The sequence below is a fragment of the Aquarana catesbeiana genome, linkage group LG03 (assembly GCF_042186555.1).
Source record: "Aquarana catesbeiana isolate 2022-GZ linkage group LG03, ASM4218655v1, whole genome shotgun sequence".
In the NCBI taxonomy this organism is placed as follows: domain Eukaryota; kingdom Metazoa; phylum Chordata; class Amphibia; order Anura; family Ranidae; genus Aquarana; species Aquarana catesbeiana.
In genome coordinates this window covers 560,067,253-560,090,570 of record NC_133326.1, presented here as the reverse complement: position 1 = coordinate 560,090,570, position 23,318 = coordinate 560,067,253, and the positions used below count along the sequence as shown (strand labels likewise).

General features: G+C 44.0%; 1 protein-coding gene across 1 annotated transcript in view; it reads left to right on the top strand.

Annotated features, from left to right (window-relative positions):
- LOC141132845 (aldo-keto reductase family 1 member C1-like) overlaps window positions 1–8,207 on the top strand; it is a 121,306-nt gene extending 113,099 nt beyond the window's left edge. The window contains exon 9 of the mRNA XM_073621766.1: window positions 7,948–8,207. Coding sequence (XP_073477867.1) covers window positions 7,948–7,990 — 43 coding nt within the window. The 3' untranslated portion in view covers window positions 7,991–8,207. The remainder of the gene's footprint in view (window positions 1–7,947) is intronic.
- Window positions 8,208–23,318: the final 15,111 nt, after the last annotated feature.

Below are 23,318 nucleotides of genomic sequence, written 5' to 3'. Positions count from 1 at the left end.
GAAAACGGCGATTCTGAATACTGTGCACTTTTTTAAATTCGGCGCCATTGGCAGCCGAGTAAAGGGGAAGTGACGTCATGACGTCGCTTCTGCATTTACAAGAAGAAGGCTGGAACGAAGCCGCTCGCAGCTTCGTTCCAGTCCGCCCCCAGCCGCCGAAGGCAGCGGAACGGACACCGGGCCTCCCGATCGCACGGGAGGCCCGGTAACAGCGGCGGGAGGGGGGGATGTCCCCTCCCGCTCCTCCGGTATAACAACCGAGCGGCTTTTAGCCGCATCGGTTGTTATATTCGGGTAGCCGATCGCCCGCTGAAAACAACGGTACCGGGATGATGCCTGCAGCTGCGGGCATCATCCCGGTATAACCCCGGAAAGCCGAGTACGCATATATGCGTTCGGTCGGCGGGAAGGGGTTAAATCTTTCTCCCTGAACAACTGAGCACTAACTGCATAGATGTAGATACCACATACAATCCACATCCACACATACAATCCTGTCAAGTTCATCTGTTAGTGCGCCAAATTCAATTTTTTTAGCCAGCAGTCTCAGTGTGGCTACACAGGATTGTATACCTTCATCATGTTTCTGAGCCATCATGTTAAATGTATGTCAGTCTATTATCACATTACGTTGTCGTAAGCATATCTCATCAAGTTTCATGATTAGGACATCAGGATCCTTTCTGTCCTCATTGTCATGAAAATGAAATGACTCATATTTATCTAGTGCATCTAAACCAGCAAAATTGAGAAGAGTTAAAGCTTGTACCTTTTTTGACTTGTCTGAGAGTCCTGCTTTGCTGTACACATCCCATTCTCTTTTGAATTTCAGCCAGTTGTTAGCAATGTCATTATCAAAGATTAGGGGTTGTATGCCACAAAGATTCTGAGACATGATGTTTCAGAGATCTCACTTCTGTCACCATGTAGATTTTGTGGAAGCAATGATGAATAGTCAGAAGAATCTGGTAGAGAACTTGTTTATTCCCAGCCAGGAGTGAACAGCATGTGAATCTTTTCTTAGTTTCACTTCATAACTAAGGATGAGCTCCGGCGTGTTCGCAAACAGCACGTGCAGAGCCCGCCAGGAAGTCGGCTCTGCACAGTGCTAATCACAAGCAGTGAGACATTGTCCCGATGTGCGGCTGCAGAGATCGGGAAATGTCTCACTGCTTGTAATTAGCGATCCCAGTGCTGACCTCCTGGCGGGCTCTGCACGTGCTGTTTGCGAACACACCTGAGCTCATCCTTATACATAACTTCCTACTTCTGGTTCCCACCCCCAGGTCCTCACACATACATATTCTACACGGACCAACTGCCCACAATGTACTGTGGATAGCGGCCTGTGCAAGCAAAGCAAAGTACCTGTACATTGTTGCCTGCTTCCATGTTTAGGGCCCCCCACCCCCCGCAAATAGGGATAATAAACAAAGAGTTCTAAAGATCAGCATGCATTACACATTGTTAAGTACACATTAAACCCCTTGATTGCCCTAGATAGTAACCCCTTCCTAGCCAGTGTCATTAGTACAGTGACAGTGTATATTTTTGGCACTGATCACTGTATTAGTGTCACTGGTGATGTTATTGGCAGTTAGTCAGTTCCCCCCAGCATCAGTTAGTGTCAGATTGCCTGCTGCGCTATGGCAGCCCCATTATAAGTCGTTGATCACTGCCATTAGTAGTATAAAAAAACAAAATTCCAGTATACACTTATCTGGATTTTTTTTTATCAAAGACAAAATTTATGAATTTATGTATTTATTTATTTATTTTTATTGGATTTGTTTTACTGGAAGTAAAAAAATCTTGTTTTTTTTTTTTTTCAAAATTTCCAGTCTTTTTTTGTTTATATCGCAAAAAAAAAAAATCCACTGGAGATCAAATACCACCAAAGCATTATTTGTTACTAAGGGGCCCAAAGTGTGCCAAGCAAATTATCCCCCACACCATTACACCACCACCATCATCCTGAACCATTGATGGATCCATGCTTTCATGTTGTTTACGTCAAAATCTGACCCTACCATATGAATGTTGCAGCTGAATTCTAAACTCATCAGACCAGGCAAAGTTTTTCCAATCTTCTATTGTCCAAATTTGGTGAGCCTGTGCAAATTGTATCCTCAGTTTCCTGTTCTTAGCTGACAGAAGTGGCACCTGGTGTGGTCTTCTGCTTCTGTAGCCCATCTGTTTCAAGGTTTGATGTGTTGTGCATTCAGAGATGGTATTCTGCATACCTTGGTTGTAACAAGTGGTTATTTGAATTAATGTTGCCTTTCTATCATCTCAAACTAGTCTGCCCATTCTCCTCTGACCTCTGACATCAAGAAGGCATTTTCATTGTCGCCCCCCCGCCCCCGCCGCTCTCCGGTGCCCTCCGCCGCCGCAAATGACATTTCATTTTTTTTCATTGCATTTTAGTGTAAATATGAGATCTGAGGTCTATTTGACCTCAGATCTCATATTTAAGAGGACCTGTCATGCTTTTTTTCTATTACAAGGGATGTTTACATTCCTTGTAATAGGAATACTTGATTTGATTGTAGCCGTATTAGTGCAATTGTGACAGAGAAAATTGAGTACTGTCCGTGATACTTTTTTTATTTGCACTAACATACAATTTTTCAGGACAAGCTTTCGGGGTATGTCCCCTTCTTCAAGGTCCAAGCAGTACTGCTTGGACCTTGAAGAAGGGGACATACCCCGAAAACTTGTCCTGAAAAATTGTATGTTAGTGCAAATAAAAAAAGTATCACGGACAGTACTCAATTTTCTCTTGTAATAGGAATAAAAGTGAAACTTTTTTAAAAAAAAGAACAGTGTAAAACTAAAAAATAAAAGGTAAAATAAATAAGGAAAAACTATTTTTTAAAACTCGTCCCGCCGAGCTCGCGTGCAGAAGCAAACTTATACGTGAGTAGCGCCCGCATATGAAAACGGTGTTCAAACTACACATGTGAGGTATCGCAGCGATCGGTAGAGCAAGAGCAATAATTCTATCTCTAGACCTCCTCTGTAACTTAAAACATGCAACCTGTAGAATTTTTTTTTTAAATTTAGATTTTTAAGGGTAAAAGTTTGTAGCCATTCCTCGAGCGTGCGCAATTTTGAAGCGTGACATGTTGTGTATCAATTTACTCGGCGTAACATTATCTTTCACAATATAAAAACATGGGCTAACTTTACTGTTGTCTTATTTTTTAATTAAAAAAAAGTGTATTTTTTCCCAAAAAAGTGCGCTTGTAAGACCGCTGCGCAAATACAGTGTGACAGAAAGTATTGCAATGACCGCCATTTTATTCTCGGGTGTTAGAAAAAAAATGTATAATGTTTGGGGGTTCTAAGTAATTTTCTAGCAAAAAAAACCTGTTTTTAACTTGTAAACAACACATCTCGAAAAGAGGCTCGGTCCTTAAGTGGTTAATCAAATTCCAGGTGCTTGCACCATCCCTCCACTTCATATTGAAAACACACTCTCCCTTTCTTTTTATTACCTTTTTATCATGGAAAGGCAAACAAGCTTTATATATTTCTGTGGTAATATCTTAAATTTCAAACACGTTACCCTTTGATGGTACATCTCCTCCATTTTAGTACCACTTTAGAACCAGAGATAAAAGCATTAATGTGAAATCCTATATTTAATGGTATATAAAGTCATAACACATAACAACTCACATGTTCAACACGTATTCATACAGCACGTCAATCCTACCAGGAAATTCAACCAGCTGCGAGAATGAAAAGAAAGATTAAAAAAAGGGTGTTTTCAATTTGAGTTGGAAAGATGGTAAAAGCACCTGGAATTGGAATAATGAAATCAGAAAAATGCATTCTTGAGAAGGATGGTTCATAGATGTTGCATATTTTCTGACAAATTGAAATTTATTTTACATTATATTAGTTTGTCACTAAGGAGATTTTTCACTGTATGTTTGTTTATACAGTATATGAGTAATTTATTCTTGCAATTTATACCAAGTAAAAACTTAAGAGTGTATTTCCACTTTTGAAGCCAAATTGTGATAACACCTACTTTATATTTATAATATGTTCTCATTCAAATAGCAAAACTTTTAAAAAAAGTTTTAAAATTGTTCTAACATTTTACTTGTTTGTTTCTGAAAGCTAATTCTAATAACTTAAAGTATATTTCCCTTTTGCAGCCAAACTGGAATAACGCCTACAGTATATACAGTATCTCACAAAAGTGAGTACACCCCTCACATTTTTGTAAATATGATTGGGGAGCAGATGTGTTAAATTTGGTGTTATCGCTCTCACTCTCTCATACTGGTCACTGGAAGTTCAACATGGCACCTCATGACAAAGTACTCTCTGAGGATCTGAAAAAAAAGAATTGTTGCTCTACATAAAGATGGCCTAGGCTATAAGAAGATTGCCAAGACCCTGAAACTGAGCTGCAGTATGGTGGCCAAGACCATACAGCGGTTTAACAGGACAGGTTCCACTCAGAACAGGCCTCACCATGGTTGACCAAAGAAGTTGAGTGCACGTGCTCAGCGTCATATCCAGAGGTTGTCTTTGGGAAATAGACATATGAGTGCTGCCAGCATTGCTGCAGAGGTTGAAGGGGTGGGGGGTCAGCCTGTCAGTGCTCAGACCATACGCCACACACTGCATCAAATGCATGCCTGTTATCCCAGAAGGAAGCCTCTTTTAAAGATGACGCACAAGAAATTCCACATGCAGTTTGCTGAAGACAAGTAGACTAAGGACATGGGTTACTGGAACCATGTCCTGTGGTCTGATGAGACCAAGATAAATGTATTTGGTTCTGATGGTGTCATGCGTGTGGCGGCAACCAGGTGATAAGTACAAAGACAAGTGTGTCTTGCCTACAGTCAAGCATGATGGTGGGAGTGTCATGGTCTGGGGCTGCATCAGTGCTGCCGGCACTGGGGAGCTACAGTTCATTGAGAGAACCATGAATGCCAACGTGTACTGTGACATACTGAAGCAAAGCAAGATCCCCTCCCTTCAGAGACTGAGCCACAGGGCAGTATTCCAACATGATAACGACCCCAAACACACCTACAAGACAACCACTGCCTTGCTAAAGAAGCTGAGGGTAAAGAGGATGGACTGGTCAAGCATGTTTTCAGACCTAAAGCCTATTGAGCATCTGTGGGGCATCCTCAAATGGAAGGTGGAAGAGCGCAAGGTCTCTAACATCCACCAGCTCCGTGATGTCATCATGGAGGAGTGGAAGAGGAATCCAGTGGCAACCTGTGAAGCTCTGGTGAACTCCATGCCCAAGAGGGTTAAGGCAGTGCTTGAAAATAATGGGGGCCACACAAAATATTAACACCATATTAACACCTTGGACCCAATTTGGACATTTTCACTTAGGGGTGTACTCACTTTTGTTGCCAGCGGTTTAGACATTAATGGCTGTGTGTTGAGTTATTTTGAGGGGACAGCAAATTTACACTGTTATACAAGCTGTACACTCACTACTTTACATTGTAGCAAAGTGTCATTTCTTCAGTGTTGTGACATGAAAAAATATAGTAAAATATTTACAAAAATGTGAGGGGTGTACTCACTTTTGTGAGATACTGTATGTTATATGTTCTCATTCAAATATAACTTTAAAAAAAGTTTTAGAATTGTTTGTACATTTTACTTGCATTTTTCTGAAAACTCTAAAATTTAAGTTTTTCTCTCTTTCATTTTGGGGGAATTTTTAAGGGATGGTTGTAAAGCTGTCAGTTTTTTGTTTTTGCCATATATGTCCCATTGTGGAGATTTCCCTTCACTTCATGTCCCATAGCCAAAACAATGAGAGGAAATACCTGCAAATTGAAGGAATCCCTGGGTATCACCAGGGGCACTAGAACCAGTGTCCCCATTGGAAGAATTTCCCTCTATTCCTGTTCTGGTGTCAGCCCAAAATTTGTGATTTCCTTTCATTTTCACTTTCAAAGACAGTAAACAGGACAAATAGGGGTTGATTTACTAAAGGCCAATAGACAGTGCACCTTGGAAAGTGCAATTGCACTCTGCAAGTGCAGCTGCTCCAGAGCTTAGTAAATGAGGTAAAGCTTCACTTTGCAAAGAATACCCAATCACATTCAAGGAAAATAAAAAAACAGCATTTTTGCTTGCACATGATTGGTTAATGAAAGTCAGCAGAGCTTCTGCTCATTTACTAAGCTCTGGAGCAACTGCTCTTGCAGTGTGCAACTGCACTTTCCAAAGTGCACAGTCTTTTTGCCTTTAGTAAATCAACCCCATAGACTCAATCTCCCTAATGGGGGAACAGACTGCAATGAAAGCACAACAGGAGTTCTAATCCCTCTCCACTCTATCCAAAACTAAAAAAAAAAATTGCCTTTTAGATTTCATTATCAGCTGTAAGCTACATTTGAACACATACAGAGGAATTAACTAAGGTTCATGTGCCATTATAATGTAATTTAATGTAATTTAAAACCGTCAGCAGTGGACCTGTGTACCTGTTTCAGGTCTATCAGCGCCAGTTTTTATTTCAGAGTGAAACAGAGATTTTTGAAAAATAATAAAGAGAATAATTTTTTTTTTAAACTGCCACAGATTCGCGCCAAGTGTGAGCTGTTGTATGGGATGTGAGCTGTCAGGAGACAGCTCAGCTTGAAAGGAAAGGGCTATAAGACTGAAGGTAAGGCTGGAGTTCAGCTTAACTACTTCAGCTTCAGCGACGTATCGGTACATCGCTGGACTTTTGAGTGGTTATACCGGGATGATGCAGCTGCAGGCATCATCCCAGTAATGTTTTTTTTTTTAGAGCCGACAGTCAGCTTTCTTGTAAAAGCAATCATAGTGGCTGATTAGCCACTGGATTGTTTTCATAAGCAGCGAGTCTGTGTCTCAGTAAATCAGGAGGAGTGTCCCGGACAGCTTAGACATTCGTGGACATCGCTGGAGAAAGAAGGGGCTCAGGTAAGTAATTAGGGGGTGCTGGGGAGGTTGCTACACACAGAAGGTTTTTTTATCTTAATGCATAGAATGCATTAAGATAAAAAACCTTCTGCCTTTACAACTCCTTTAAGGGCAGAGGAGACATCTGGGGTCTAATAGGCCCCAGATCCCCCCATAAATAGTACACTTTGCTGCCTATTGCTGTCACAGGGGACATTTATATTCCCTGTGATAACAATAAAAGTGATTAAAAACATTTGAATGACGGTGTAAAAATAATAAAAAAATTATAAAAAATAATAATAATCAAAAAAAAATTTAAGGCGCCCCCTGTCCCCCCCATGCTCGCACGCAAAGGTGAATGCATGTGACAGTCCCACACAATGCGCAAGGAGCACTTATCCCACTCGAGAGGTATCTCCGCAAACATCAGATTGTGGGCAGTAATGCCAGCACCAGACCTCCTCTGTAAATCTAAAGTGGTAATGTAAAGGCTTTTAAAGCTTTGCCTATGGATAGTAAAATTTTGCCGTTTGTCGCCGTTGCATGAGCATGGGCAATTTTAAAGCATGACATGTTTGTTATCTATTTACTTGCCATAACATCATCTTTTATATCTTACCAAACAAGTGGGCATTATATTGTGTTTTTGTGCATTAAAATTCCAAAAAGTGTATATTTTTTCAAAAACAATTGCATTTGAAAAACCGCTGCACAAATACTGTGCGACATAAAAAATGCAACACCCACCATTTTATTCTCTAGAGCCTCTGCTTTAAAATAATGTATAATGTTTGGGGGTTCTAAGTCATTTTCTAGCAACAAATACAGATGTTTTCATGTAAACAAAAAGTGCCGGAAAAGTCCTGTTGTTAAAGTGGACCACAAATACCACAATCACATTGTTCAATCACATTTAAAATTACTACTAACAGCTATCTAATATAAGGTCCTATGTGATTGGATTTCATTGATGGTTACATGACTTTCTCACAGTTCTTATAACTTTCTTTACAGATTTTCCGACCATCCGGAGTACCCCCTGCATGATGAGTATTAAAGAGAAATTTTGACAACCAATATCTACCGCTCTGGGCAAGATCTGTAACAGAACAATTGTAAAAAAAAAAAAAAAGTGTCATAGGAAATACTGCCATGTCTAATGTGATACTAGAATCTGTTCCTAAAAAGCCTTTGCTATTCTATAAAGCAAGTACACTGTATTCAGATGTTTTATACAAATTTTCACCCTGTAATAAAAAAATAATTAGTAGAAACTTTTTTGTATTTAAAGTCATATCATCACAGCTACAATCATAGTTAAAGCCTGACTCTGGGCACAGTCTATGATATATTTCTAGTGTCTCTTTTATATCATCATTACTGTTATGAAAATCCTTCAAACTACAAAGGGGAAAAATCCTCTTCTCAGTCTTCTTGGTTATTCTGGCTGCTAGAGGTTACAGCACACATTACACAGTCTGATGAAGGTGCCGCACATGCTCTGAAACGCGTTACCGCCCCCTTCTCTCCACTTTAACCATCAGCTATGTGTGTCCCGCAGTGAATACAGGCTTCCCTGCTGCCTCCTCTCTCCAACACGTATGAGAACGCTTTACAGCTGCTGGACGGCTCTACACTGCTCTCTACAACCATGCTGAGGATGGACACATGCCACAGATGAGGACTCCTGATTTTATCATGTCTTTTAACACTCAGTGATCTCGTAAGTGCTTTTAACCCTTTGTGCACTTTATTAAATTTTGCATACTGCACTTAGAGGCGCCTTTCTTTTACTTTTTTATATCTTCAGAGTAGCTTCTCCTGTAACCAAAGTGCTGTCAGAAGTGCCATCTCATCACTATCATCCCTCTGACCAGCTACCCACCTCCACCAGAGCGCCCTTATCTCCTCTCTGTTTTATACAGCACGCATTATGGCTCACTGTTATTTTCTAAAGGTTACAGCACATGACTTCTGCTTGTTGATTGGTTGCTAGAGATTATTGTACATCAATACTGCTCACTTATTGAATGCTAGAGGTTACTGAACATGTATACCACTCACGAATTGGTTGTTAGAGGTTATTACTGCACATTATTACTGCTCACTGATTGGTTGCAAGAGGTTAGTGCACAGCATTACTGCTCACTAATTGGTTACTAAAGGTTACAGCACATCATCTCCTCACTGCCTGCCTGCGTATTCACATGCACCAAAATTCAGGGTGCTGTGGCACCATGTTATTTTAAAGAAGGGTTCCACCTCCAATTTGCTTACTTTTGCAGAACATGATGTTAGGCTTAATGACCACAATTGTAGGCAGGACTTTCAAGCATGCTCCTTTACCTCCCCAGTAGGCAGAATTCAGTAGAAGTGATGGTGGATGTGACCTCAGGGAGACATGATATACATATGAATGCCGCCTCTATTTAAATATCAATGCCGCGGTCCACGGCTATTTACATATTAATGTTGCCACTATTTACATATCAATGCAGGTTATTTACATGTAAACACAGGGTCTGCAGGTGAGTCATCTGTACATGGCAATAGGGCAGAACTGGGCAGCAGCAGCAGAAGTTTACACTGAGATATCAGGACGCAGCACGGGACTAAAACTTCAAGGGATAAGGCAATTTAAACTGGGATAGTTGGCAAGTATGAAGCAGCTGCTTTGGACCCCACTACAATTATGGGGCCCAGGGCAGCTGCCCCTTTTGCCCTGCCTTAAAAACAGTGCTGGTTGTATTGTATGTGTAGCAAATCTGGATGAAGAATTAGAGCCAGAGGGGACGCAGAAGCATAAAACTTGCTAGTCTTCCTGCCAGCACTAATTACCACCATGTGAGCTATTTACCTTCTCAAGTGATCCGTGGAAATTTTCACGCATTTATGATTTTCAAGCTCCATTGAGGCTCCTTTTCTAGATTCCTCATATGTGAGAAATGTGTTGCAATACAGAATAATTTAAAAGAAGCACTGAGGAACAGTACACATCTCTCTATAATAATAATTCATCTGTGACTAAAAGTTTATTAACATGGATTTGTTGCCTTCTGTACTGTAATGACTAACTTAGCTATTTAAAGTCATGTCTCAATAACTTAAAAGTCAGCTTGCATATAGTCTGAAAATTGTTAAAATACTGTATATAATGTAGCATACCTCCCGGCTTTTGAACTTGAGAATGAGGGACACTTCAGGGAGACAGTGACCTGTGGGGCGCTAGCAAAAAGTGGGTGTGGCCAAACATGATCATAGGAGGGGCTTAAAGGCCATGGTTAAACAAATTTGGGCTTTCTTGTACCTATAAAATATGCTTTGATTGCTGTGCCACAAGCTGGAGTCTCAGGGATACATATAAACCTCAATACAATCATTTAGAAAATTACTTCCAATACATCTGGTTTTGTATATACTGAAAACAGATAGAGTGCTTAAAATAGAGGATTACTGAGGAACCCCTGGGATGGAGCCAAAGAATAAGTACTGCAGTGTGAACCAGCCCTTAGAGAGAGAGAGAGAGGGAAGGATCACTATGGTATATGGAAAAAAGGAAGGGGGATCACTATGGTACATGGAAGAAAGGAAGGAGGGATCACTATGGTACATGTAAGGCAGGAAGAAAGGATCACTATGGTACATGGACGGAGGGATCACTATGGTACATGGAAGAAAAGACGGATCACTGATAAACATGGTATGGCACATGGAAGGCAGAAAGGATCACTGTGCCACATGGAAGGCAGGAAAGATCAATATGGCGCATGGAAGGCAGGATAGATAACTATGGCACCTGGAAGGCAGGAAGGATCACTATGACACCTGGAAGGCAGGAAGGATCACTATGGCACCTGGCAGGCAGGAATGGTAACTATGGCACATGGAAGGGTTACTATGGCATATGGAAGGCAGGAAGGAAGGATCACTATGGCACAAGGAAAGCAGGAAAGATCACTATGGCACATGGAAGGCAGGAAGGAACACTATGGCACATGGAAGGAAGGATCACTATGGTACATGGAAGGCAGGAAGGAAGGATCACTATGGTACATGGGAGGCAGAAAGGAGAGCTTACTATGGCACATGGAAGAATCACTATGATACATGGAAGGCAGGAAGATTATGGCACATGGAAGGAAGAGAGAGAGAGGGGAGAGTTCACTCATGAGGCTGTATTGTCTTCAGAGGCTCAGGGAAACATCAGGACAGGAGCACTGTATGCTTTGAAATCTGTGGGTGGGCACAGGGGGACATGGAGAGGAGGTGGGGCAGACCTAGCCTACCTTCATCTCCCTCCTGTTATGGGATATACAGCGGGCGGGGGATTATAGCAGGCAGGGGATGTGCATTGGGTAAGCCGGCGGGCGGGTGAGTGGGCAGGGGAGGTGGAGGGACTGTGTTGCTTGGCACTGAGCGAGGCTCAGCCTCAGCATGGTGCACACCGGACAGGGGGAGTAGTGGAGTCCATTGCCCGAACATGTTCCGGCATCGGGCTCCGCTGCAGGACTTAGCCCGGATTTGCGGGACACCGGGAATAACTTAAAATCCTGGGACAGTCCTGCCGAATCTGGGACAGTTGGGAGGTATGCTGTAGCAACAGTGTATTTTTCATAAAAGCTCTACCTTTTATCATTAAAAAGCCATCATTGAGTTCTAGTCAGTGACTTCACTTAAAGGATAAGTTCACCTTTAGGACATGTTACATGCTCCAGCTCTTTCCTCCTCTCCCCCCACAACCCCCAAAAGGCGGGGCTACTGTAAGCCACCCCGTTTCCTCATGAGACCACCCCTACAGATGTAGCCTTGCTACAATATATATATCTTTAAGCCCTGCACAGATACGTGCTTCCCTGTTCCTTGTGTTTTCCCAATACGCATGCTTTATCCATGTCCACTTCTTATACCATCATTTTTTCACCATTTTTTTGCCTTTCTCTACCTATTTATTTATTTATTTATTATTATTATTATTTTTTTTCTATATCTATTATTATTCTTATTTTTATTCTTAATTCTATTTTTTTTAATTATTATTAATATTTTTATTATAATATTTTTATTTTTGTTCCCACTTTCATATTTATTTTTATTATATATATATATTTATATATATATATATATATATATATATATATATATATACACACAGGTAAAAGCCAGCAAATTAGAATATTTTGAAAAACTTGATTTATTTCAGTAATTGCATTCAAAAGGTGTAACTTGTACATTATATTTATTCATTGCACACAGACTGATGCATTCAAATGTTTATTTCATTTAATTTTGATGATTTGAAGTGGCAACAAATGAAAATCTAAAATTCCGTGTGTCACAAAATTCGAATATTACTTAAGGCTAATACAAAAAAGGGATTTTTTAGAAATGTTGGCCAACTGAAAAGTATGAAAATGAAAAATATGAGCATGTACAATACTCAATACTTGGTTGGAGCTCCTTTTGCCTCAATTACTGCATTAATGCGGCGTGGCATGGAGTCGATGAGTTTCTGGCACTGCTCAGGTGTTATGAGAGCCCAGGTTGCTCTGATAGTGGCCTTCAACTCTTCTGCGTTGTTGGGTCTGGCATTCTGCATCTTCCTTTTCACAATACCCCACAGATTTTCTATGGGGCTAAGGTCAGGGGAGTTGGCTGGCCAATTTAGAACAGAAATACCATGGTCCGTAAACCAGGCACGGGTAGATTTTGCGCTGTGTGCAGGCGCCAAGTCCTGTTGGAACCTGAAATCTCCATCTCCATAGAGCAGGTCAGCAGCAGGAAGCATGAAGTGCTCTAAAACTTGCTGGTAGACGGCTGCGTTGACCCTGGATCTCAGGAAACAGAGTGGACCGACACCAGCAGATGACATGGCACCCCAAACCATCACTGATGGTGGAAACTTTACACTAGACTTCAGGCAACGTGGATCCTGTGCCTCTCCTGTCTTCCTCCAGACTCTGGGACCTCGATTTCCAAAGGAAATGCAAAATTTGCTTTCGTCAGAAAACATGACTTTGGACCACTCAGCAGCAGTCCAGCTCTTTTTTTCCTTAGCCCAGGTGAGACGCTTTTCGCGCTGTTTCTTGGTCAACAGTGGCTTGACACGAGGTATGCGGCAGTTGAAACCCATGTCTTTCAAGCGTCTCTTGGTGGTGGATCTTGAAGCACTGACTCCAGCAGCTGTCCACTCCTTGTGAATCTCCCCCACATTTTTGAATGGGTTTTTTTTCACAATCTTGACTAGGGCGCGGTGATCCCTATCGCTTGTACACTTTTTCTGACCACAGTTTTTCCTTCCCTTTGCCTCTCTATTAATGTGTTTGGACAGAGAGCTCTGAGAACAGCCAGCCTCTTCAGCAATAACCTTTTGTGTCTTTCCCTCCTTGTGCAATGTGTCGATGGTCGCCTTTTGGACAGCTGTCAAATCTGAAGTCTTCCCCATGTTTGTGTAGGCTTCAGAACTGGACTGAGAGACCATTTAAAGCCCTTTGCAGGTGTTTTGAGTTAATCAGCTGATTAGTTTGTGGCACCAGGTGTCTTCAAAATTTAACCCTTACACAATATTCGAATTTTGTGACACACGGAATTTTGGATTTTCATTTGTTGCCACTTCAAATCATCAAAATTAAATGAAATAAACATTTGAATGCATCAGTCTGTGTGCAATGAATAAATATAATGTACAAGTTACACCTTTTGAATGCAATTACTGAAATAAATCAAGTTTTTCAAAATATTCTAATTTACTGGCTTTTACCTGTATATATATGGCGCTGTGCTTTCTTTTGACAGATGCTGGGACCTGTTGTCCCACAGCACTGCCATATAAAAGCACATTGCAGACACCTCCTATTTAGGCCTATTGAAGGAGCAGCGGCTCCGAGGGCGTAGCCTTCTCTCAACATCCCTGCAAGCCCTCCTCTCTGGACGATCCCTCCCCTGGATAATGAACCCGGAAGCGGATGGACGACCTGTCCGTCACGCATGCTCCACGCCGGCCCCTAGTCTCTTCCTGATGGCCACAGAAGGAGCTCCCGGCTGGTAATCCACCTTCTGCAGCCCAGCATCCTTGCAGCGTCACCACCACAGGATCAGAGGGAACACCGAGGACCACATACCTATACAGATGAGCCTTTTATATGTTTTTATCCTGTAAGTGTGTTTTTACCTGGTGTCATTGAACATCATTTGTTAATACTACACTCAAAAGGCGGGGGGCAGATCCTGTCAGAATTTAAAAACAACACAGCCCACGTATCTACAATTAGCCTCCGCGCCTGACAGCTTCTAGATCTTAATGAACTGCAAGGGCGTTGGTGAGTGTTCTTGTAGTTCATTCATTCTTCCAGCCATTCAGTAACTGCCTGCCTGCTGACCGCTGGTGTCAATGCTTTACATATAACAGAGTAAACAAATAACAAATGCACATTTTTTTATCTGCAAAACGATGTGCATTTATTATTATTATTTTTTTAAATCAAAGGTGAACTTCGCCTTTAAGCTGACATGATGCAATCAGTGTGCTGCAGGCAGGAGTTAATCCTGGTACACACTGCTAGTTTACTTTTTGTTCAACCTAGTGGGCTGAACAAAAAAAAACCTGACAGGTCAGGTCGGATACGCTGTACTAACAATCTGATGTTAGTACAGCAATCTCCCCTACTGTGCTATTGTGTTCCCACAGGGGGGCGGCCCCCCCGCCAGAACACTCTGGTCAGCGCTCACAGCCATTGGCTAAGAGCGCTGATCGGGAGCAGTTCGGTAGAAGTTTTTCGGGCTTGCCAAATGTCGGTCAGTTTCTATTGAACCGGCCGATGCCGCCCGACATTCGACCTCTGTGTACAGGGCTTTAGGATCTCCTCAGTCTTCTCTCTGCAACATTGTAGCAAATCACAAGATGAGAGACATTAACAGGGTCTAATCTGTCAGATATTTGTGAACACAGCCAAGAACTGTCATTTCTGAGATGCCATCTCAGTCCTCAGAAGTAAATCATGACCCTGTATGAGAGAAGATCATAGTTTGTTTCTCCAAAATGTCAGCAAAAATTATAGATTTTGCTATTTTAGCCAAATGTATTGGACTCAATGGGCATAGTAGGATTGAGGCTGGGTTAACACAGCAGCACGCTCCGGCTCACAGTATTAGTCCCTTGTGTCTCCATTCACCATTTCAGGTCCGATTTTGGTCTGAATTCAGAGCTGAAATGTACCAAAAGACCCACAGGGCTCCTGTTCAATTCATACCAGAGCCGCCCTGGAGATGTGTGAACCGGCTCCATAGAGAGCTGGTCACAATCTCCTGCTATGCGAATTGGATGCAGGGAAATCCGCATCCAATTCACAATAGTGTAAACCTAGCCTTAAGCAGTATTAAACCCAAAACCAAAAATGTAATATATTGCAGCTTACCATTCCTTAGAGGTGATGGATGCATTAGTTTTCACTTTTAAGATTTTTTTACTCTGCAACCAGTGAAGGGTGCCTGGCCATGCACCTAGTGATGCTGGGATTCAGCTGGTTCTGTACCTGAGGCGATGAGCGTGACACCCAACAGTCATTCGGCTGACAGGGGACTGGCAATGGTAGATCTGCTCACTTACTCACTGGATACTCTCCGTCTAGGCCGCCATTTTTAAGAAGACCAGGAACACCAGGAACACGGCTGGGCGGCTAGACGGAGCTCCTGTGTCACCGCCCACCCCCGCCCTGCTCCACCCCACCTACCCCCCGCCCCGCTCCGACCACCCCCCGCCCCACTCCACCCCGCTGCCGGTCTGTTATGGAAAGGGGTGGGGGTTCTATTGTAACCACGCGGCCGGCGGAGACCTACTAGGAAACCTGATGTAAGGGGGGGCTCCGCTGGGGACACCTGATTTAAGGGGGGGCTCCGTTGGGGACACCTGATGTAAGGGGGGGCTCCGCTGGAGACATCTGATGTAAGGGGGGGCTCCGCTGGGGACATCTGATGTAAGGGGGGCTCCGCTGGGGACATCTGATGTAAGGGGGGCTCCGCTGGGGACATCTGATGTAAGGGGGGCTCCGCTGGGGACACCTGATGTAAGGGGGGGCTCCGCTGGGGACATCTGATGTAAGGGGGGCATTGCTGGGGACACCTGATGTAAGGAAGGGGGGCACCGCTGCGGACACCTGATGTAATGGGGGGACCCGCTGGGGACATCTGATGTAGGGGGGGCTCTGCTGGTGACACCTGATGTAAGGGGGGGCACCGCTGGGGACACCTGATGTAAGGGGGGCACCGCTGGGGACATCTGATGTAAGAGGGGGCTCCGCTGGGGACACCTGATGTAAGAGGGGGCTCCGCTGGGGACACCTGATGTAAGGGGGGCTCCGCTGGGGACATCTGATGTAAGAGTGGCTCCGCTGGGGACACCTGATGTAAGGGGGGACTACACTGGGGACACCTGATGTAAGGGGGGCTCTGCTGGGGACACCTGATGTAAGGGGGGGCTCCGCTGGGGACACCTGATGTAAGGGGGGGCTCCGCTGGGGACATCTGATGTAAGGGGGGGCTCCGCTAGGGACATCTGATGTAAGAGGGGCCCTGCTAGGGACATCTGATGTAAGGGGGGCCCTGCTAGGGACATCTGATGTAAGGGGGGCTCCGCTGGTGACATCTGATGTAAGGGGGGCTCCACTGGGGGCACCTGATGCAAGGACGGACTCTGCTGGGACACCTGATGCAAGGACGGACTCTGTTGGGGGCACCTGATGCAAGGACGGACGGCTAGTGGCAGGTGACACGCTCAGGAATCCCACTGATTCGCATTATGGTGAGTTGAATGATTTCATTTTATATTACAATGTAATAATAGAAATAATGCACTTCAATCATCCTGACACCATAACAACCATGGTGCCGGGATGATTGAAGAGCTAATACCAGGTGTTTGGAGTATCTTTATCTGCTGATTGTTAAACTTTCTGGAATACACATATTTCTATTGTTGTGTAGGATATGGGGCTGCTGTCCCTCCATCCCTCCCCCCCCCCTTTTCCTCTCCATCCCTTTTTCATCTCAGACTCTAACCACACACCCTTTGAGCCACGCCCATTTAAGACTTTCCCACTGTTTTGCGTAAACCACGCCCATTTTCGCAGCGGTGCGAGCCGCATTTTTACTTACCCCCCCATGCCACACCTACAAACGCATGCCCCGCCACCTAATTATAATAAGACTCCGCCTACAGCCAAAAAAGTGTCCCTAATTTTTTTTTTACAATGTTGGCAACTATGCCTATGCAACATTGAGATTTGCATCAGATGGGGACATCAGCTATTCTGCTGGCTCTGGTTTGTAGCAGCAATCTCTCTGAACTAAGTCATGGGCAGCCCCACTAAGGAGAGCTGTGAAAAACAGGGAGAGGAGACAGTCCACCTAAGCCATTGCTGCTGCTACAGAATGGAGGAGACAGGGGCACCAGGGACAACAAGCAGCAGTACAGGCCCAGGAAAGTCCAGAACTTACATCAGCATGAAGTGCACCAGCAGCTGCAGCATTCACTTCAGATAGGATGGGACAAGCTGTACTTGGATTAGAAAGGCAGAGAAGGAAGCCAAAAAAGCCAGAAAGATCATAGATCAAGTGCTAAAAAAAGCAAAGTAGTGAATATACATGTAATGATTTCTAATGGCATCCCTGGATGCAGGAGTGCTGGGTAGTAAGATACAGGGATTTGGAGTTCTGGGTCTTATTATTCTCCCAGCATACAAGCCATAAACCTTGACTTGACACCCACTTTATTGGCCACACTCCTAGGTGTTCTGGGGGGAGGGGATGCATTTAAAGTGTTAAAAATAGGGGCGTGAATTTATTTGTGTGGCTACAAATGAGGGTGTGATTTTTTTTTTTTTTTGGTGTGTGTGTGTTGGTAAAAGAGAGCTTGGTCAGCAAGGTGTACCTGAATTTCATTTTTTTTAAATCAGGTACCCTTACAACAGCAGTTCTCAACCCTGTCCTCAAGTACCCCCAACAGGCCATGTTTTGGGATTTTCTCTTACATAAAAGAGCTGTCCAAAATGCCAAGCCATTGACTCCGACTTAAAGCACCTGTGCAAGATGAAGGAAAGCATGCAAACATGGCCTGTTGGGGGTACTTGAGGACAGGGCTGAGAATCACTGCCTTACAACATGGTACACCATCTTCAGAATTTGTCAGTAAACTGAAGTTAGAGCCAAAAGAGACAATGGTGTCTTATGATGTCATATCACCTTTGTACCACCAGCAGAGACTGTTGAGAAACATTTGAAAGACTCTTACCAGTGGAACAGAACTCAGGCCAGTCAGTGGCGTCGATAGGGGGTTGGGGATCGCACCCGGGTGACACCCAGGGCCGTCTTTAACTTGGGGTAAAAGCCCGCACCAGTGGCAGAACTCCCAGCATGTCCAAGTCCCGCCTGTCAAAATAGTGCATGGAGGCCCCGGTGTCCTGTCAGAAAGCCGCTCCCCATCAGAAAATGCAACGGAAGTGACATTCCGTCGTGGCCATCTTGGTACATCCGCACTTGTCCGCAGTAAGTCTGCAGTCAGAAGAAGGCAAGTGGACATCTTTTTACACCCACCGAAGCTTTGGATTTCACACTTATTTTTACTATTAAACTCAGCTAATATAGTGAAATACAGTATTTGGAAGTCCGTGACATTGTTTAGATCAGATCTGCTGATCTGACAGGTTTGCTAATCTGACAAAACACTGCAAACAAAGTAAGGTGGATTGAGCGCACTCTGGGTGAGGATGCAGCTGATCAACCAGCACATAAATGATTTAAATAAAGTCAATTTGTCCATAAGATCAATAAAAACTAGTAGGAAGGAAGGCTGCCTGCTTGCAGATAGAAGTTGATCTGAAACGAAGTGAGGGAAGAAAGCGGCGCCTTCTACAGTAAGCGTAGTATATTAAAAATTTAATGGATTCAATGTAAAAAAATAGCGAATACACTCACAAACAGATGAGAGAGACAGGCATGTATAATGGGTCTCATCCGCACTTATCCAGAGGATGCAGGGCTGGGACCGGTGTGTACAGAGAAGCCGTCCTCGTAGCGAATGCAGTGGTGGAGTCCAATGCCTTCAGTAGGGGGAAGGAATCCGTGAACACCGGAACGTCCTGCTGCAATGTCGTCACTTCCGGATTAAAGTTCAGCGGGAGGGTGCGCGCGTTCGAAGCATGCATGCTTCTTCCTCAGCCTACCAAGGACGGCTTCTCGGTACACACCGATCCCAGCCCTGCATCCTCTGGATAAGTGCGGATGACACCCATTATACATGCCTGTCTCTCTCATCTGTTTGTGAGTGCATTGGCTATTTTTTTACATTGAATCCATTAAATTTTAATATACTACGCTTAGAAGATGCCGCTTTCTTTCCCTCAATCTGGCAAAAGACCACTGATTTTAAAATTCAACATCAAAACAGTTTGACGGATTTTCAAAATACTGTATTTCACTATATAAGATGAGTTCACTGGTAAAAATAAGTGTGAAAGGCAAGACTTTGGTGGGTGTAAAAAGATGTCCGCTTACCGCCTTCTGCCCCATTGATTGAAATCAATGGGGCAGAGCGGCTATACCGCCGGCATAGCGCTGCTGCAGCGGCACTTTGCAGGCAGTTTTAATCCTTTTTCGGCCGATAGCGGGGGTTAAAACAGCCCCGCTAGCGGCCGAATAGCGCCTCTAAAACGACGGTAATGCGGCGCTAAATATAGCGCTGCTTTACCACCGACGCCGCCCCAGTGTGAAAGGGGCCTAACTCTTTATGAAAGCAAGAATTGGCCTTGCTGTCAAAAATGTAGATGATACAGTGCATCCGAAAAGAAGTTTGTTTGAAATCTTTGCAAATGTATTAAAAAAAAAAAAATCACATGTACATAAGTATTCACAGCTTTTGCTAAATACTTTGTTGAGGCACCTTTGGCACCAATTACAGCCTTAAAGAGTTTGTTAACCCACATGTGCAAATCACTGCCAGACTCTCTATTAAAGGTAGGCATAGCCCACTCTATAAGTCTTTTATAAAAACGAGCGTTGTAAATACCGATTAAGGGTGATCTTCAGGCCGGTCACATAACTCGCAGCCGCTGTATACCTCCGATATATGGCTTCTGCAGGAGGGGCCGAGATCTCCCTCTGACATCAACTGGGGAGATCATATGGCCGCTCAGACCCTCCCGCAGTAGCCCTGGTGACCGTCCGCGAATCGCGTGACCAGCCTGAAGATCGCGCCAAAACTATTTATAATGCTCATTTGTAAAAAAACACTTATACAGTGTGCTATGCCTGCCTACAATAGAGGGACTGGCAGTGACATTTTGTAAAAATTTATTTATACTAATAGCGGGATGGGGGTGGGCGGAGACAGGGACACAGAGCTAACAGGCAGGGAGGAGGGGGTGAGGGGGAGAGAGGAGAGCTGAGAGCAGGGCTGCGGATGACAGAGGGATGTACACTGACCACGATGGTCAGGGCTCAGCAGCCCTGATTTTGTGGTCAGCGCAGAGAGGGGGATACAGGAAGTGGAAGGTTCCGGGAGGTTTTTTACAGTTTAGAGAGAAGCAGATTACAGAGCACAAGCACTGTGCTGTTTAATCTTCTTTAAGGGACCAGGATCTGCATTAAAAAAAAATTGGGGTTAACAATCACTTTAAGTCTTTTTGAGTATGATGCTACAAGCTTGGCACACCTATTTTTGGGCAGTCTCTCCCATTCTCCTGTGCAGGACCTCTCAAGCTCCATCAGGTTGGATGGGGAGCGTCGGTGCACAGATATTTTTTGATCGCTCCAGAGATGTTAAATTGGGTTTAAGTCTGGGCTCTGGCTGGGCCACTCAAGGACATTCACAGAGTTGTCCCATAACCACTCCTTTGTTATTTTAGCTGTGTGCTTAGGGTCATTGTCCTATTGGAAGATGAACCTTCTCCCCAGTCTGAGGTCTAGAGCGCTCTGAAGCAGGTTTTCATCAAGGATGTCTCTGTACATTGCTGCATTCATCTTTCTTTCGATCCTGACTAGTCTTCCAGTTCCTGCCACTGAAAAACATCCCCACAGCATGATGCTTCCACCACCATGCTTCACTGTAGGGATGGTATTGACCAGGTCATGAGCGATGCCTGGTTTCCTCCAGACATGACGCTTGTCATTCAGGCCAAAGAGTTCAATCTTTGTTTCATCAGACCAGAGAATTTAGTTTCTCATGGCCTGAGAGTCCTTCAGGTGCCTTTTTGGCAAACTCCAGGTGGACTGTCATGTGCCTTTTACTGAGGAGAGGCTTCCGTCTGGCCACTCTATAATATAGGCCTGATTGGTGGAGTGCTGCAGAGATGGTTGTTCTTCTAGAAGGTTCTCCTGTCTCCACAGAGAAACGCTGGAGCTCTGTCAGAGTGATCGTCGGGTTCTTGGTCACCTTCCTGACTAAGGCCCCCCCCCCCCAATCGCTCAGTTTGGCTGGGCGGCCCGCTCTAGGAAGAGTCCTGGTAGTTCCAAACTGCTTCCATTTACAGATGATGGAGGCCACTGTGCTAATTGTGACCTTCAATGCTGCAGAAAGTTTGCTGTACCCTTCCCCAGATCTGTGTCTCAATCCATTCCTGTCTTGGAGGTCTACAGATAATTCCTTGGACTTCGTGGCTTGGTTTGTGCTCTGACATGCACTGTGGGACCTTATATAGACAGGTGTGTGCCTGTCCAAATCATGTCCAATCAACTGAATTTACCACAGGTGGACTCAAATCAAGTTGTAGAAACATCTCAAGGATGATCAATGGAAACAGGATGCACCAGAGCTCAATTTTGAGTGTCATGGCAAATGTACTTATGTACGTGTTTTTTTTTTCTTTTTTTTTTTCATAAATATGCAACGATTTCAAACAAACTTCTTTCACATTGTTAATATGGGGCATTGTTTGTAGAATTTTGAGGAAAATAATGAATTTAATCCATTTTGGAATAAGGCTGTAACATAACAAACTGTGGAAAAAGTAAAGCGCTGTAGATACTTTCCGAATGCACTGTATGCCCCGTTCAAACAGTAGCAAAAAAATTGGGCTTTGGGTGTTGGTGGTGCCTTCACACCATAACCCTATAGAGGTACTCTTGATGAAAGCTAGAATTGGCCTTGCTGTCAAAAATTTTAATTATATGCACCTGTCAAACAGGTGTGGAAAAATTGGTCCTTGGGTGTTAATTGTGCCCATGAAACCTATGGCAAAAAATATATTCCAGATAAAATCAACACCCAAAAAAGCTAGGTAGCATAGACAGTCTTGCAGAGATTCCAGATCCAGAAAACAATTAATCGGCATCATAGGCATGTCGGGGGCTTGATAGCTGATGCTAATCCGTGACTGATTCATTTTGATAAATGTCAGCCAGTTAATGGAGTCTGTGGACAGATACACTCTTTTATCTGTCACAAAACCTCCGGCAGCACTGAATGCCCGTTCGGAGAGCACGCTGTATGCAGGGCAGCCAACAGCTCAATTGCATACTTGGCAAGTTCTGGCCAGTGGTCTATTCTCATGACCCAGTAACCCAGTGGGTGTCAACTGGAAAGCTCTCCATGTCTGTATTTGCCCCTAGATAATCTCCCACCATATGATACAGACACTGCCGATGGGATGTGAAAGCTGACAGCCCTGGGAGGCGAGGACCAAAAATTTTTTAAATGCAGTACTGAGGCGGCCCTCTTCTCCACCGCTCCTCTCTTGGCCAACAGAAGCCTCAAAACTAAATTTTCCACAAGACTGTAACCTACCAGAGTAGGAAAAGGCATTACATAAACTCCTCTTTAAGGTGTTCTCAAGATATTCCATCCTCTTCTCCCTCTGTGGGGACGGGATGAGTTCCGAAACTTTCCTCTTGTAACGATGGTCAAGGAGGGTGCAGTAGTGAGCCTTCTCCTTGATGCCACGAATTCTGAGGTCATTTTGCAGGCTTTGAAGAATGAGGGAGGTCATGCCCTGCAAGTTTGGGGAGGCATGAGAAGCTGAGTCCTCTGGGTCACTGAGGAATACAGTATTTGGAACTGCCTTCTCTCAGCCATGTACTACTCCCAAAGGTTCTGGGGACAGAAAACCATCTCTTAAGGTTTGACATATGTCTTCCTCTGCTTCAATGCCTCCAAAACTGCCAGAATCCTCATCCACCTTTTGTATGTTCTGTGGTGTCCCGCTGCTTTGCCTTGAGTGCCCTGTCTATATTGCCAAGCAGAGTCTGCTCTAGCAGGAACACAACAGGGATTGTGTCACTGATGCACACATTGTCATGGCTCACCGTTCTTGTCACCTCCTCAAATGGTGACAGTACAGTGCATGCATCCTTTATCAGCAGCCATTGGCGTTGGGAAAAAAGCAGAGCTGGCCTGAGCCTGT